The following is a 16,719-nucleotide window of genomic DNA, read 5'->3' on the forward strand; positions in this document are numbered from 1 at the left end:
TCACTAATTCAGATGCTTTGATATTAAAAAAAATACTTTCCCTCAATATAATCCTATTTCTGAATTTAAAAGTTTTACTAATATGAATGCTTCTGTGCCTAATCTCATTTGCAATTAGAGAACTCTTCCCTCTTCAATTTTTAACTACTTTCCTGAAATCAGTCAAAGAACTTAAGAATAGTGTCTATTGGGGCACCTGGGTGGCTCAGTGGGTTAAAGCCTCTGCCTTCGGCTCAGGTCATGATCCCACGGTCCTAGGATCGAGCCCAGAATTGGGCTCTCTGCTCAGCGGGGAGCCTGCTTCCTTTCCTCTCTCTGTTTGCTCTCTGCCTACTTGTGATTTCTGTCTATCAAATAAATAAACAAAATCTTAAGAAAAAAAAAAAAAGAAATGTGCTCCCTCAACATAGTCACTTTAAAAAGAGTCTTTTTAAATCATTAATCGCAAAACCTATACTACTTGTACAAAAATCAAAAGTCTATTTAACATTTAGACTAGAATAAAATGATGTGGAATTCTCTGCCTATATAATTAGCATTGAAAAACTAATTTTTTAAAAGATTTTATTTATTTATTTGACAGACAGAGATGACAAGTAGGCAGAGAGTCAGGCAGAGAGAGAGGAGGAAGCAGGCTCCCCACTAAGCAGAGAGCCCGATGTGGGGCTCCATCCCATGACCATGGGATCATGACCCCAGCCGAAGGCAGAGGCTTAACCCACTGAGCCACCCACATGCCCCGAAGAACTAATTTTTTTAATTTGATTTTTTTTCAGTGTTCCAAAATTCATTGTTTATGCACCATACCCAGTGCTCCATGCAATATGTGCCCTCCATAATATCCACCACCAGGCTCACCCAACCTACCACCCCCTTCCCCCCAAAACCCACAGTTTGTTTCTCAGAATTCAGTCTCTCATGTTTCATCTCCCCCTCCGATTTCCCCCAACTCCCTTCTCCTTTCCATCTCCCAATGTCCTCCGTGTTATTCCTTACATTCCAGAAGTAAGTGAAACCATATGATGATTGACTCTCTCTGCTTGACTTATTTCACTCAGTATAATCTCCTCCAGTCCCGTCCATGTTGATACAAAAGTTGGGTATTCATCCTTTCTGATGGAGGCATAATACTCCATTGTATATATGGACCACATCTTCCTTATCCATTCATCTGCTGAAGGGCATCTTGGTTCTTTCCACAGTTTGGCGACTGTGGCCATTGCTGCTATGAACATTGGGGTACAGATGGCCCTTCTTTTCCCTACACCTGTATCTTTGGGATAAATATCCAGTAGTGCAATTGCAGGGTCATAGGGTAACTCTATTTTTAATTTCTTAAGGAATCGCCACAGTGTTTTCCAAAGTGGCTACACCAATCTGCATTCCCACGAATAGTGTAAGAGGAAAACTAATGTTTTTAACAATTATATCATCATAAAGCATTTGCACATTAGCAACTAGTACAGTTTTCATTTAATACCTCCATAAGCAAGTTATATGTGCTCTAAACACATACTTAAATAAACAACCCAATTACGTGCTACAGCTCCCTTCAAGAATGTCTAATATAGTAAAGAAAAGCACTTATCCTTTAACTAATATTGCTTCTGCCTAAGGGGTTGCCTCAAATCTTCTGTGAAATGAGGCAAGGTAGACATAAATAAATATGAATAATAGTATTAATGTGGCAGCTTCTTATTCACTGAGGTGGTGACTGATCAAACAAAGAAGCTAAAAGTATTTATCAGAGGTTCTGTAAATCTAAGTATGGCGGGAGCAACATGGTACAAGTATTTTAGGGTACAGGTATGGAACCTAGACACCCCATGCTTGGATCTATCCTAGTTCCACTGGTCTTATCTCAAATTAGATCAGCCATGATGAGCAAGTTACTCAAACTCTCTAAATCTCCAATTTCTTCTTCCATCATAAGAGTACCTTCCTTTGTGAGGCTTTAAGAGTATTAAATGAGATTACCCACGTATAAGCCCTTAGAATAGTATCAGATGCAAAGCAAGCTCTCAATAAATGTTAACCACTATCATCATCGTCTCGCTGCACCGTTTAAAAAAAAATTGGATATGAAAGTAGTTGAGTAAATTCAGTTCTTCCACACACAAACCAGACAAATGGGCAGACCCCCAGTCCAGATGATGAACCCCTCTATTCACACCATGGGTCTCAGTTTCTACTCATTCGATCTTACGCTGCCTCTCACTGCCAGTCTATACCTCATCTGAACAACCAAAAGAACAATCTGGTTCCTCACACTATATTACATTAATATGTAAATTCATCACTTCAGAAAGAAAATCACAAACAAGCAGTTCATTCATGACTCATTTTATCCATAACAATCTCAAACTTGTCACCCCAAAACTGGATTTTACAGCTACAGTTAAATGAAGTAAACACATTCACAACCATTCATTCAGTGGTATCAGGAAATTAAAAAATCAATATAAACTATCTGAGAGAAGAAAATAGTCCATTAAATATGAATTGTTAAATACTGAGGAAAATGCATCATTATTTTGAAGAGAACAAGCTTAAATGAGAGCAAACACAAGCAATGACCCCTTGTTTTATGACTACATTCAGTAACTGCACAGAAGTCAGAGTCTTAAAATGAAAAAATAGCTACATGTAAAAGAAGAAAGTTTCATCCTTAGGATGAAAATCCTTTCCTTTAGGAAAGGGCCTTATCTTTACCACAAAATTTCTGGATAACAAAAAGATAAAAGGTTACAGTGGAATATGAGTATTTTTTTTTTCTGCCTAGGACCAATCTCCTTTCAAAATTGAGAACTCCTTTTTCCCTAAGGTTGGTTTATAATTAGAAATTAGATTCCTCAATAATTCAATGACTGAAACCTTTATTAAAGTCAAATGACCTCTTTAATTAATTTTTTTCCTAATATATAAGCTCTGCTAGGCAAGTGTCATCTCTACAGATAATAAAGCCTTTATATATTTATTAAATGAGAATTTCCCTCTATGTTCATCCTTTGATTTGATATTTTAACACTAATTAATTATTGGTAAAACTTTTTAATAAAGTATAACAAAGAACTAATGTGTTTTGCAAATGCTCTGATTTGTATAATGCTTATAATATCTGTATTTTTCATTTTATCATGAAAAATATTTAAGCTAAAATAATTTATTCTTCCATTCTCTTTTCTTGAAATTCTCATTTTAAAAGACTACAGCTAGTGAGGGGAAATGTATACAATTTTATTATAGTATTAAGAAGTGTGTCTGGACAGAATTAAGATACATGCCTAAAACTGACATTAGGTTCAAAAGCTCTTGACATAAACAATGCACTTATAATACAGGCCCACCCAAGTAAATATATTAAGGATGCATAAAAATATGGTAATCGCATTTGAATTACTCACTATTTTAATCTTTAAGTATTTGTTTTAAAAACAAAAGTAGTTAAATGATTATTAAGGTACCATGCTAAATGTCCTGGAGTTTGAAAATTCAAAAATCCATTGTCCTCAAACCTCACTTTCCCTAAGGATTCCACTTTAAACTTAGTGAATTTCATTGCCAATAAATCCAAAAACACAAAACCCTTAATTAAGTATACGACTCCCTATGTATATGTTTGAAATCCCATTCACCCATCACTCCACCATTAGCCTAAGATGACGTATGCAAAATGTTTTACCATCACTTTTCTCATCACTCAGAATGGTAAAACCAAAGTGAAGTGATTAAGAGACTTTCGCAGGGATAGCAGCCAATGGTCAGCAATTTTACTTTTTCATCAGGATTCTAAGCTTTCTAGCTCATACAAAGAGAAAAAGAAGAGTATCATCGGACAGAAAGAGCATCAGCTGAGAGGGGGAAACATGCACTTTACAGACACTGGGAGATGTGGGAATATCGGAATTTTGCACACCACCAAACACTAACAAAAAGAGAGAAAAAGGAACAGGAACGTTCTGGATGTAAAACCACTTAACCAGCCAAAGAAGAAGAGTAAAGCACAGTCGTGGGGCGTCCCCACTCCGGCCCACGGTCGCGGTGCTGCCCCTTCACCTGGTTTGCTACGGGAGGCAGATTTCAGCTCTCGTAACGCTTTCAAACGGGTTTTTCTTGGCAAATGTCTGACTCCTCGGGCGAGGCCGTTAAGGTAACTTAATCCCTCGCGAGAAATGCTGATTCCCAATTCAAAAATCAATCCTTTAGCTTTTTCTGGGTCGAGAGTCGCGACAAAAGCCGCAACGGCCGTTCGGATTCAGCATTTGGTCTCGAAGACCCGCGGGACCGAGCAGCGCGCAGGGACCACAGACGCTGGGGGAGGGGCGCGGGGAGCGCGCGGGGGGACGCGGGTCCGCTCCGAGACGCTGCGGGAATGACATGGCATCTGGGCAGCGCGAGTGCTCGCTCGCCCCCTCGGTCCGCGGCCAAAAGCCCGGGAGGGAGTAGGTGCCGCCGCGGACACCGCCGCTATTCTGCGACTCTCGGGAGAACGTGGGGCAGCGCGGCCGGGGAAGCCTCCGCACAGCAAACGGCTTCTTTCTCCGCGCTCCCCGCCTCCCCGGCCAGGGGCAGGGACGACTGTCTTCGCACAGCGGCCGGCTGAGCGGGGCCGAGAGCCGGGGCGACGAGGACAGCAGCTCCCCGGGGGGCGGGGGGTCGAGCCCCAGAGGCTGGCGGAGAGCCGCGGGGAGGCTGACAGGAAAAGGAGGGGTGCGGCGCCGGGAGAACGGGAGAGACGGGGACCGGGGCGCTCCCGGGCGCGCGACGCATCCCGGCTGCCCGAGGCGGGCGCGCCGGGCGGGGGAAGCGGCTCCCGGGCGGACCCCTCCCCTGGCTCCCCGACCGGAGGACGCGGAGGAAATGGCTTTGTATCGCAGGATGAAAGACAGACAGGAGGGCCAGCCGCCGCGGGGGGGACGGAGGATGCCCGGAGCCGGGACGACCCCGCCCGCCCCGCGGACGCCGCCGCTCGGCCCTCGTTCCGCCTGCGCCGCGGCTCGGCGCTCAGGCTCCCGCCGCCCAGGCACGCTCCAGCGGCCCCGAGCGGGGTCGCCGGCCCCGCCCCCCGCGCCCCGCGCGCTCACCTGCCCACGAAGTTCTCGAGCACCGAGCTCTTGCCCGCGCTCTGGCCGCCCACCACGGCGATCTGCGGCAGCTCCAGCAGGCAGCTCTGCCCCAGCGCCGAGAAGGCGTCCTGCAGCCGGTTCACCAGCGGGATCAGCTCCTCCATCTCCCGGTTCCCCATTCTGCCAGCGCCGCCGGCCGCCCGCCGGTCCCTGCTCTCCTCTGCGACCTGGCGGGGGAGCTGGGGCCGCGCCGCGCGAGCCGCCCCTGCCGCGCCGGGTGCTGCCAGCGGGTTCCAGCGCCGACGTCGGACCCCGCCGCGCGCCCGCCGCTCGGCTCTGACAGCTCACGGCCCGCAGCGCGCCTGCGCGGGCGGGAGGGGCGTGGCCTGGCGGCTCGGCCGCCCCATCCGCGCCCCGCCCGGCGGCGATTCGGCGGGAGGCTTCGGGCAGGACCCCGCGGCCGCGCGCGCACGCACTGCCTCCCAGGTGCGGCCAGATGCACGACCTGCGTCTCTGGACCCCGAGCTCGGAGGCGCGGATACGGCACTCGGTCGGGGGTTCGGCATCGGCTACGAAGCCCTGCGGTAACCGCTCAGCCCTGTCAGCAGCGGTAGCGCCAGCACCTCTGTCGCCGCCAGTCACTTCCCAAGAGCAAGTCCCGTGTGCGCACGCCCCACTTCAGATCCCCGCTCCCCTCAGAGCGGCGGGCCTGCGGAGTCCGAGTCCTCGCCTCCGACGTCCACTTCGGGACCTCCGCGGTCGGACCCTGCCGGATCGCTCGACCTCACCGACCCCACCTCCCAGCCCGACGAAGCAGAAACGTCAGCCCGTCGCGCCCGCCCCGCAGCGCTCCCTCTCTGCGGACCCCCGCGACTCCTCCGGCCTTTCTCCCGCCCATCCGTCCCGGGGGCTACCGGAGAGCGAGCGCTCTGCACACGTTCGGTCAAACCGAGCGCACTGACACGTGCCTGCGCGGCGGGTCTGCGCCGCTGACGGAGACACAAAGACAAGCGGCTGTGCTCGCTCGGCCTCCTGAGACGCCTCCTCTTCACGAGTAAACACACGTGCTCTCCGGGACCGAATTCGTGGGCCTTTAACTGTCTCGCACCTCGGACTCTACCTGAGGATGCTGCCTTGGCTTTCATTCCGCGTACTGCCCGGCGACCGCAGGAATCGAAACGCTGGCCCACCTCCCTCCCTTTTACCACAGACTGAACTCCCGCTGGTCCTGGACCTCACTACCCGAATGTCCCACAAGGACCTCTGACGTAACTGACTCAAAACTGAACTCATCTTTTCTAATCTCAGCGCTTAATGCTATAAATTTCCCTTTAGCCCTAAAAAGACGTGTAAAAAATGCCCAAATGACCAAAACACTAAGAAGAACCTAAATGTCCATCAAAAGGTGAACGAATGACCAAGTAGGACCTAGTAGGTCATACTTCTAAGCAACAAAAAGGAGTGAGCGTCTGATAGAGCAATAACGTAGTTTCAACTTCAGATAATTATGTTGAATGAAAGACCCCAAGGAGGACATATTGTATGCTTCCATTTATACGAAGTTGTGCAATAGGCAAAATTATCTATGTTGATAGAAATCAGACCACTGGTTGCCTTTGAGGTGTAGGGCTTGACTGTGAGATGCACCAGAGATCTTTGCAAACTGAGGGAAATGTTCTTGATTTGGATATGAGTAGACATTGGTGGACTCATCGGACTAAACATTTAAGATCTCTGCATTTCACTGTAAATTGTATCTCAACTTTTTTAAAAAGAGAAAGACAAAGCTGACTGCATCACCTCCTCCCCTGAAGAGCATCCCTCATAGGCAATCTGCTCAACATGCCTTCTCCAGGAATCCCCCCTCCATCCACCACATGGTTGTAGCCGGAGTAGTCATGAAGATAGAAGGGCATGAAGAGCAACTGTGTCCTCCGGGCGCTTCCTATCTCAGCAAGAGGCCTGCCCAGTCCCAACCCAGACTCTGGACATCATGCTACTCCTTTGCACTCTCTCTCAACCTCATTCCCCATATCAAGTTGGATCCCAAATTATGCCCATTCTACCTCCCTAGAGCCCACCTCATCCCCTTCATCTTTGCTACCGGTGCCTCATTTATAACTATCATTTGTCAACTATCTTCTTAGTATTTCCCATATATATATATGCCCTGAATAGATAGTCATTACTGCATTTGGCACATTGCATTGAATCTCTGATTTACATGTCTCTTTCTTCCACTAATGTGATAGGCAGAATAATGTCTCCCTACCAAGGATGTCCACGTTTAAATATCCAGAAACTGTGAATATGTTACCTGTCATGGCAAATGGAACTCTGCAGATGTGATTAAACTAAGGACCTTGTGATGGGGAGAATATGCTGGACTATCCCGATGGGTCCAGACTAATCACATGGATCCTGAAGAAGAGAGAGCCTTACCTGGCTGTTTCAGAGGGAGATGTGACTATGGAAGAATGGTCACAGAGACACAACTTTGCTGCCTTTAAAATGGAAAGGGGGCGGGGCAGAAGCCAAGAGATGTTGACCACCTCTAGAAGCTGGAAAAGTCAGGGAAACAGGTTCTCCCTAGAGCCTCTAAAAGGAACACAGCTGTGTTGACACCTTGATTTTAGCTCAGTGAGATCTGTGTCAAACTTCTAACCTACAGAGCTGTAAGATAATAAATTTGTGTTGTTTTAAGCCACTAAATTTGTGCTAATCCATTACAACAGCCACAGAAAGCCAGTACAACTAATGATACATTCCTCGAGGGCAAGATCCATCTTTCTGATTCTCAGTGCCTAGAACCTAAGAACACCATAGTCAACGGGGGATAGACAGAAACAAATTATCACAGCACAAGGTAGCACGTGTTCTGTTCCAACAGTGATATGGACTGACCTGTGTCTCCTCAAAATTCATATGCTGAAGTCCTCGGTGTGGCTGTATTTAGAGTAAGGTTAAATGAGGTCATAAGGCTGGAACACTGATCTAGCAGGACTAAGGTCCTTGCAAAGCTTGGTCTATCTCTGCCATGCAGGGACACAGTGAGAAGCAGGCCATCTGCAAACCAGGAACAGAGTCTTTACCGGGAACCAAATCAGTCAGCACCTTAATGTCAGACTTCCCAGCCTCCCAAATTCTGAGGAAATAAGCTTCTGTTGTTTAAGCCACCCCGTCTACATGTCATTATGACACTCTGAGCAGACTCAGACATCACATTCGTTTAAAGGGAAAAGGGGAAAACAAGATGGGAATCAGAGAGCTACAATTCCATCTGGGGAGGCCTTGAGATGTCCGGCACTCTGCTCTGTGCTGTGAGGAACACAAAGAACTCAGAAGCCCTTGCCCTGAGTATCTCACATTCTAATGTAAAAGACAATGTTAGACAGAGAATGTATAATCATTACGGGAAATTTGCATTTCATGTGCACTGAAGCCAAGCATGTCATCTCTACTCTCTAGAACTTCCTTCAAGTCAGTCCCGCCCAACCACTTCAAGAAACCAACCGGAACTACTTTTGTTCATTGGTTTCCCTCTTTACTTCCCATTTCCAGAGTCAGTTCTGCAATAACACGGAACCAGGTGAAATTTAATACTCACACTCAACATGCTTTTCGCATAAATTAATCTAAATAAAACAAATAGCCAAGAAAAGGAAAACTCCGAGGGGAAATCTTAGGGGGAATTTTTGACACAAAGACAACCTACACCTTTGAGGGTGGGTGTGAAGCAGCAAAGGGGAGCCCGGTCAGCCGCCCCTGCTTCCTGACTGCATCACGTGATCACCTCAGCCCTGCTCCAGCACCAAGTGATGAATGCAAACTCCTGCTCTCTATCACATTTGTTTTCTCACCTAGAGAGAGAAGATTCCTAAAGGTTAACAGCCATTTTCGGGCGTGGCTCTCTATCTAAGAAGTTAACTTTTTATGAACACATCCAAACTGTTATTGAAATGAGTATTTTCCTTCAGGGTCATTTTGAGAAGCAACAAGCCTATTGCAATAATGCTGCATTTCATACAGTATCATGGAACACCTCCTTTGAAATTAATAAGCCTTATCGAAAAACTCAGATTCAGTTTTCCACAGTCTCACATCATTTCAGATGAACGGAATGTTATCTATGTTGATTTCCTGCCACATTCATAGGACTTAGTACCAAATAACTTTTGGTTAATTCTAAGAATTAAATGTATATGTTTAAATATCTGTATCTTAAACAGACATATATTTTTAAAATATGCTACAGGCTGGAAGCAAACTCTAAGGAGTTAGAAAAGTCTTGAGGAGGGAAAACATCTCTGGAAAAATATTTAACCTGTCGAAAAAGAGCACACACTTGAATATATGATTTAGGAATTCACGGTTTAAAAAAGAAAAGTCACATTTCTGCAGACCCACATCTCATATATCTCCCACAGTGCCTAGCTCAGTAATCAATAAATATTTATAAAGCATCTGAAACCAAACTTTAAACATTTGTCATGTCAATCTTTGTGAGTGCTGCTGGGTAAATTATAGTATTACTCTGTGTACAATTTAGGACCTATTCAAGCCCTACAGTTCTTTCTCCAAAGGTTATTACTTGGACGGATTTTAGATCTTACTGCCGATCAGTTTATCTGCAGGCATCTTTTGAGTTTCTGTGAAAGCCAGTGAACGTCCAGTATAGACACACAGACTTCCAATACCATAGCCATGCTCGTTGGCACTTACGTCTCTCGGGGCTTCTCTCCTTCAGCCAAAAGCAGGGGTCAGAAAGCAAAGACTCATTGGGTTCCTGGGTGGCTCAGTTGGGTAAGTGTCTGCCTCTGGCTCAGGTCATGATCCTGGAGTCCCTGGATCAAGTCCCGCATTGGGCTCCCAGCTATGCAGGGAGAAGAAGACTCCCTCTGATCTTCTCCCCTCTCATTCTCTCTCTCTCAAATAAGTAAAATATTTTTTAAAAAAAAGAAGAAGAAGAAAGAAAGAAAATAAAGACTCCCAATTTTATTGCTCATATTTTTCCTTACCTGTCTTCAGGGAGCAAAATAACTCTGGAAGAACCACTCGGGTCTCCTACCCTTACTACTTCTGTCAGTCTGAGGTCTGACAGATGGAATCTCACCAGTAGTCCCATGGAAGCATGGCTGTACTGACACACCTACAGGGTGGATAATACTGATCGGTAAGCTTAAGGTATTAAAACAGAAGGGATAGGAAGCACTCTCTACAGCACTCAAGTCTGATTTAGTAGCCAGTTTGTGCCTCCTTCTATCAAGCAGGTATAGTTGGGTTCTGCTGTAAGCAACAGCCACATGTACCAAAGTCGAACAGAAGTCACAGAGGACTCCTTTTAAAAGGAGGGCCCCCCAGTGCTTTTTAATTCTCCTTGGTTAAATTATGACTCTTATACAGATAGAGATAAACAGGGATAATCATATATTAATTGCATATTATATATAAAATTATATCCTCATTAATGATATAATAACATTTTTTGTATATAGGCAAGCTATAATGGCCATTTAACATATGCTTATGAAGATTTTTCACTGACACAGAGCAATGCTATGAATAAAATATTAAATGAAAAATGCAGGATATAAAATTTTTTATATAGTTTTATCGAACCTGCATGATGGACTGTCTAGGGGAAAAAGCTAGAAAGAAAAGCACCCAAAAATTTAATGTTAGCTTCGTGAGAAAGTATGGAAAATTTTTATTGTCCTCTTCCATTTTTTTCTCAAATTTTCTACAATTCATATGTATTACTCTTACAATTTAAAACTGAATAAAAATGCCATTTGACTGAACCATATAATTGGTTTCCATAGCCACCAGCTTGTCAACAACGAAAGTGTTGTGTACTATACGGTGAAAATAACATGGCAAATAGAAGGGGGAGAGTCCACGAGTTCCTTGACCCCCAAGCCTTTGCCATCCACTGGCAGCTAATAACTGGCAAGTGATCACTAAGACTTTAAACATTTCTTTCTGACTCAGACAGCAGAAATGTTACAAGCCCAGGCCCCTACGGTCACTGGGATTATCATCAGCCAAGTACACCAACCTGTAGACTAACCAAAACTACAGCAAAGTAGGTACAGAGCTGCATTTCGTTTGCTTAAAGCAATGCCATAATCTCTGGCATCAGTAAGCCAGACATCAAAGATTGCATCCCGTAGGAACACGTTTCTACGACACTCTAGAGAAAGCAGAACTAATCTGTGATGACAGAAAGCAGTGTGGGGCTGAGGGTGGGGATAGGGCATTCACAGCAACGGGGCATGTGGAGTCCCCATCTTGACTCTGCTGGGATTGTGTGGTTGTGTATGTTTGCCAAAACTCACTGAACTGTAAATGTAAAGTGGTGCATTTTGGTTTATGTCGATTATACTGCAATAAAAATAATCTATGACGTTTATGACACACACCTGTATGACGTGGGACGGTAACACAGAGTGCGATAGGCTCGGTCTGGGGATATCCTTAGTAAGGGACAGCCATAATCATGCTGTGTTTTAAGAGGACAAAATATACAAACTCTCCAAGAAGCTTGCAATGAAGACTCCAAAATTTTGCCAATAGAGACTTACTGTGTTGGGATCCCTGAGTTTTATACTGACAGGAAAACGTCACTTAGAGAAGGGAAAGAAACACTTTATCATTAAAAACTATCTCTTAGAGGGCACCTGGGTGGCTCAATAGGTTGGCCTCTGCCTTCAGCACCTGCTTTCAGCTGGTCCCGGGGTCCTGGGATCGAGGCCCATGTCAAGCCCCATGTCATGTCCGGTTCCCAGCTCAGCGGGGAGCCTGCTTCTCCCTCTCCTCCCCACTCCTGCTCCCTGTCACTATTTCTGCCTTTCTCATTCTCTCTCTAATAAATAAATGAAATCTAAAAAAAAAAAAAGCCAACTATCTCTTAGAGATTATATCCCAGCAATGTCAGCTCAGGAAGGGGGTCTGGGACAAGAGTGGAAGGAGTCCCCTAATCACTCCAGAGTGAGAGTGTCCTAGGACAAATTTCCCCATTTCACGTGGTCTCCTCTCTTTCATTTTATAGGAGAAGTATAAACCTTGGAGAAGTTCATCCCCTGCGCATATCTGTGAGGCCCAGTTGAACTCCAGTTCCCTCCCCCTTGGAGGTGATGAACAACATGAACAACAATGAACAACACTGACAGCTTTTAACTATATTTTTTTAACCATATATATATATTTTTTTAAAGATTTTATTTATTTGACAGACAGAGATCACAAGTAGGCAGAGAAACAGGCAGAGAGAGAGGGAGAAGCAGGCTCCCCCCTGAGCAGAGAGCCCGATGTAGGGGCCCGATCCCAGGACCCTGAGATCATGACCTGAACCAAAGGCAGAGGCCCAATCCACTGAGCCACCAGGCGCCCCTCACTGACAGCTTTTGATACTGCTTTACACCCACAGAGTATTTTCATGTCACAGCTTCCTTTAAAGTAGCAGCTAACAGAAAGCAATAGAATTCCCCTTTCACAATTAGAAAACTGAGACAAATCAAAGAGGTTAGGTGACTCGACCAGTGTCACATGGGCAAAACTACTAGAGATGCTCCCTGATCTGCTTCAGTGTGCCATACTTGGATTATCCCTATAAGATAACCTGAAATCTTGTGATACCTAGTACCTATATTGGCCAAACCTAGAAGGAGACTGAAAAATACACAGTAAATTACTGTCTTTTATCTTTACGTAAATCATTTCAGTTGTCGTGACCTAGAGTCAGCAGATTTGGGTTCAAGTTCCTACTGGCTGTGTGATTCACTTTCCTAGCCCTTAATTTCATCTGTAAAATGGGACTATTAATGTCTATCCTTCCTAAGTCATAGAACTATTGTGAAATCAAATAAATAATGAACATTAAAATATTCCATAAACTGCAGGGCAACAAATGACTATTAAATGTTTTATTTATAATTATCCAAATCTACCCAGGAATTGTAAATATATTTTATTAGTTACCAAAGGGTTTTCTTGATTAACTATAATTTTTATATGATTTGTGTGATAAATATGTGAAAAAATACCTTCAAGTGTCCTACTATTCATGTATCTCATCAGTTTTAGGATTCCTTCGTCTGGGAAATTAGAATTGGGGAAGAGTTCACTCTTAGGCAGAACCCAGAAATAACCGGACAGAAAGTGTAGTTGAAAGTAACAGTTCACTAGGAATCAAGCATGACAAAGTCATAGAAAGCAAGATACGTTTTTCACAATAAGCACAAGCAAGAACATCCAGAAAGCAATGAATAAAGAGGAGGCCAAAATGGGTTGAGATTGACTTCGACGGAGAAATTACAATTAAGCTTAATTTATTTACAACTTGTGTTTTCTCTGTGTGCAGCTTGAAAAGAATTTAGAATAGAATCAAGGTAGCCGATGACACAAGTATCGTTTCCAGATTCTCCAGGAAAATGACTCAAAGGCAGGCAAGGGTCTCCAAGAATGCCCACTCTGTGCAGGGTCCTCTTCAGACTTTCCTCAGTGACTGTCCCAGCAGAACTCTCAACTCGTATCCTGCTCCCCTGCCCCTGGCCAGCATCCTCATTTGCCTTGAAAACTATCTGTCGATCAAAGAGTGAGTCCTTTATCAAGATCACCAAAATGCCACTCATTGTGAAAAGTCGGTACCCCTGGGTCTCATAGACGAAAGGTCAAAACCAAGACCCTGGATTCCACCACCATGTCCCTATTCGATCCACCTGCCACCCTGTTTGATGAAATGGCTTCCTGCTTCCCTTGAAGACATGACCTTCCGAATCTCCTTTTAGAGTAGCCTGAGGAAGTTATTTTCCTTCTGTTTTTTCTTCCAACCCCACATAAATTATTTTAGGAGTGTAAATGCTGACAGATATGTGCTGAGAGAATAGAAAGAGGAAATTCACAGAAAAGGTAACAGGCAGGTTCAACCCCAACTCCTTTTCATGCAATTTATTTATTTTTTTTATTGACAAAAACTGCCCAGCTCCTTATTGCTGAAGAACTATGTTCTTTTTTTTTTTTTAAGGTTCTATCCATTTATTTGACAGAGATCACCAGTAGACAGAGAGGCAGGCAGAGAGAGAGAAGCAGGCTCCCCGCTGAGCAGAGAGCCCGATGTGGGGCTCAATCCCAGGACCCTGAGATCATGACCCGAGCTGAAGTCAGAGGCTTAACCCACTGAGCCACCCAGGTGTCCCGTGAAGAACTATGTTCTGAAAAATAAAAATTCAGCTGCAAAGACTGAGCTGTAAGTCCAGTGCGTAATGCCTCTGAATCCATTAGGGCACACTCTACTTATATCCTGGGGCAGAACAGGACTTTCTCTCTCTCTCTCTCACACACACACACACACACACACACAGGGAATCCCCTTAGGCCACTGACATTTGCATACAACAGCTCTACCAAGGGGGCCACGCAAGCAGCAAGAAAACAATTACATTTTCTATGAATGAGTGTGCACGTTTTGGATGAGCCATTTTTCATCTATCCTAATAAAAAACCATTTCCTTTTTTTCTTCCTTTTTCTTTTTAAAAGCCATTTTCAGCAGTGGCTGTTTCGAGAAGGGCTGGGTTGAAACGTTGGCGCTGCCTGCTCCTCCTCTTGACACAAATCCCTCACGATCCAAAGGGACTAGACAGTGCAGCAAGGCAGCATTTTCCCATTGCCGGGTTGAGATGGACTCTTCGGGATTTCCCTGTCCTCTCCAGAGATCTCGATCCAAACAGAATGAGAAAACCAAGAGAAGTGTCTGTGAGGGCAATCAGTTAGCAGTGACAGCCAGGTATGGCTGATCTTGTGGCGTTGGCTGAGGGCTCCGTGGTTATCCGCTTCTCCTCTCTGTTCCAGGAGCGAGATCCATTTTAGACAGATGAGAACTAGGACACACGAACTGATGCACTCAGAGCCCCAGTTTGTGGGAAAGGAAGTAGGAGGCAGGCCAGGGAACGAACTGTCCGAAACCTTGTTAATAATGCAGACCTTACCTATGGGGCCTTCACATTTTCCATAGGCTGCACATCTCCTCTCTCCATCCCCTCGCTCCTGCAACCCCTCCCCTGTGCCCTCTGCACCCCATGGTCTGTTACCGATAAATCCTCTTGTATCCTCACCTCATCTCCAGAGTTACTCAGCAGAAACCTGGTTCCCCCCCTGAGCAGCCTATTTCTACCGGAGTAGTTAGTTACAAATGGCAACTGTCATCTCTCTCGTGCCTCCTGACTCCTAGGACCAAAAGTGGGATAGCTTTACTCAGTGCTCCTCGAGGCTGCTTCTAAGCCATTCTCTCTCCAGAATTTTCCAGCTTTGAATCTATGTCATTATCTCTTGTCGCCCCTGCTTCTCTTGGTTGTCAACATCTGCCAACCTCTTGTTAATATTCCTTGGGTTTCAACGATTTGAGTTTGTGACTCACTCCAACAATATGCTTGTCTTAACTCTTAGTGATTTTGATTCCATGTCGATGATACCTCCAGCACTGTCCTCTTCGCTCTTCTGCCCTCTCCCCCACTGTGGTTTTTGTCTTCCATCTTATCTCAGCCTATCTCCCGGGGTCAATCCTTAGCCAGTGTGTCAGTACCACAGTCTACAACCACCCATAATCTCAAAATCACACCTCCCCTGCTCAGAGCTCCATCCACTCTCTTTCGAGATCACTCTTTACAGTGCCCACCTGGAATAATCCGTCAGCTCCACTAGGACCTATGATCAATTAACTCTACCATCTGCTTACAGCCTTTCACCCTTCATGTCCTCACTTCCCTCATCTTGCTTGAGTACACCCTCCACCTTCTGGTTCTCTCTCAATTTATCATACTCAGCAAAACCCAGCCTTGGGAAAATCCAGCTCTCCCACTCCGCACCTGCACCCAAGAAGTTAAACATAGCTAGGAAGAAAAGAAACTCTATGATGTTGACAGGAACCATCTTAATCATCTTGAACCTCAGACAGACATGACAGACCTCAGATCGCTTTTCCATAGTCCATTCACTCTTGAGTTTTCCTAGATGCAACTTCATACTTTCTCTTCTCTTCTCAAACCTCCATGTCTCTTCCCTCAGCCTCACTCTCAAATGGTGAATTGCATCCCACTTCACTAAGAAAGTAGAAACAAGCAGAAAAGAAATTCCACAGCTACCATCATGTCAAATACCAATCTACCAGCTTCTACATCATATTCTCTGCCTTCCCCACTGTTTCCATAGATGGACCATCCAAACTTCTAAGACAGGATCTCCACATATGCAGTGGATTCCTTTCTCTTCTTTATTTGATTATAGCAATCCTGTCTTCTTAACTTCACCATTACCTCTCCCTCTGCTGGACCGTCCCATCAACATAGAAACATGCCGTCTTCCATCTATAGCCCTGAATCTGTTATTTTGTTTCCTACCTGCCTCAGTTAGTGGGAAATCCATACTCCCAGCTGCTCAAACCAAAAAACATGGTCATTCTTGACTTCCTTTTTCCACACCATACATTCAGTCCATCAAGAAATCCTACTGGCTCTAGCTATCTTCAAAAGATATCTAGAATCTGACCACTTCTGACCACCTTTGCCGTTAAACTATGGTCTAAGCCACCACTGCCTAGACCCTACATTATTACAAGGGTTTCCTGTCCAGCCGCCCAACTTCCATCCTTACCCTCCT

General features: G+C 45.1%; 1 protein-coding gene across 5 annotated transcripts in view; it reads right to left on the reverse strand.

Moving 5' to 3' along the window:
- DNM3 (dynamin 3) overlaps positions 1 to 5,406 on the reverse strand; it is a 516,334-nt gene extending 510,928 nt beyond the window's left edge. For 3 of the 5 annotated variants that reach the window (XM_032862979.1, XM_032862977.1, XM_032862982.1), the window contains exon 1: positions 5,085 to 5,406. In XM_032862979.1, the coding sequence (XP_032718870.1) occupies positions 5,085 to 5,245 (161 nt within the window). In that variant the 5' untranslated portion in view covers positions 5,246 to 5,406. The remainder of the gene's footprint in view (positions 1 to 5,084) is intronic. The other 2 variants (XM_032862981.1, XM_032862980.1) reach the window with 1 other exon arrangement.
- Between the last annotated feature and the right edge of the window lie 11,313 nt (positions 5,407 to 16,719).

Source organism: Lontra canadensis, unplaced genomic scaffold (assembly GCF_010015895.1).
Source record: "Lontra canadensis isolate GAN:19392208 unplaced genomic scaffold, GSC_riverotter_1.0 scaffold24, whole genome shotgun sequence".
NCBI classification, from domain to species: domain Eukaryota; kingdom Metazoa; phylum Chordata; class Mammalia; order Carnivora; family Mustelidae; genus Lontra; species Lontra canadensis.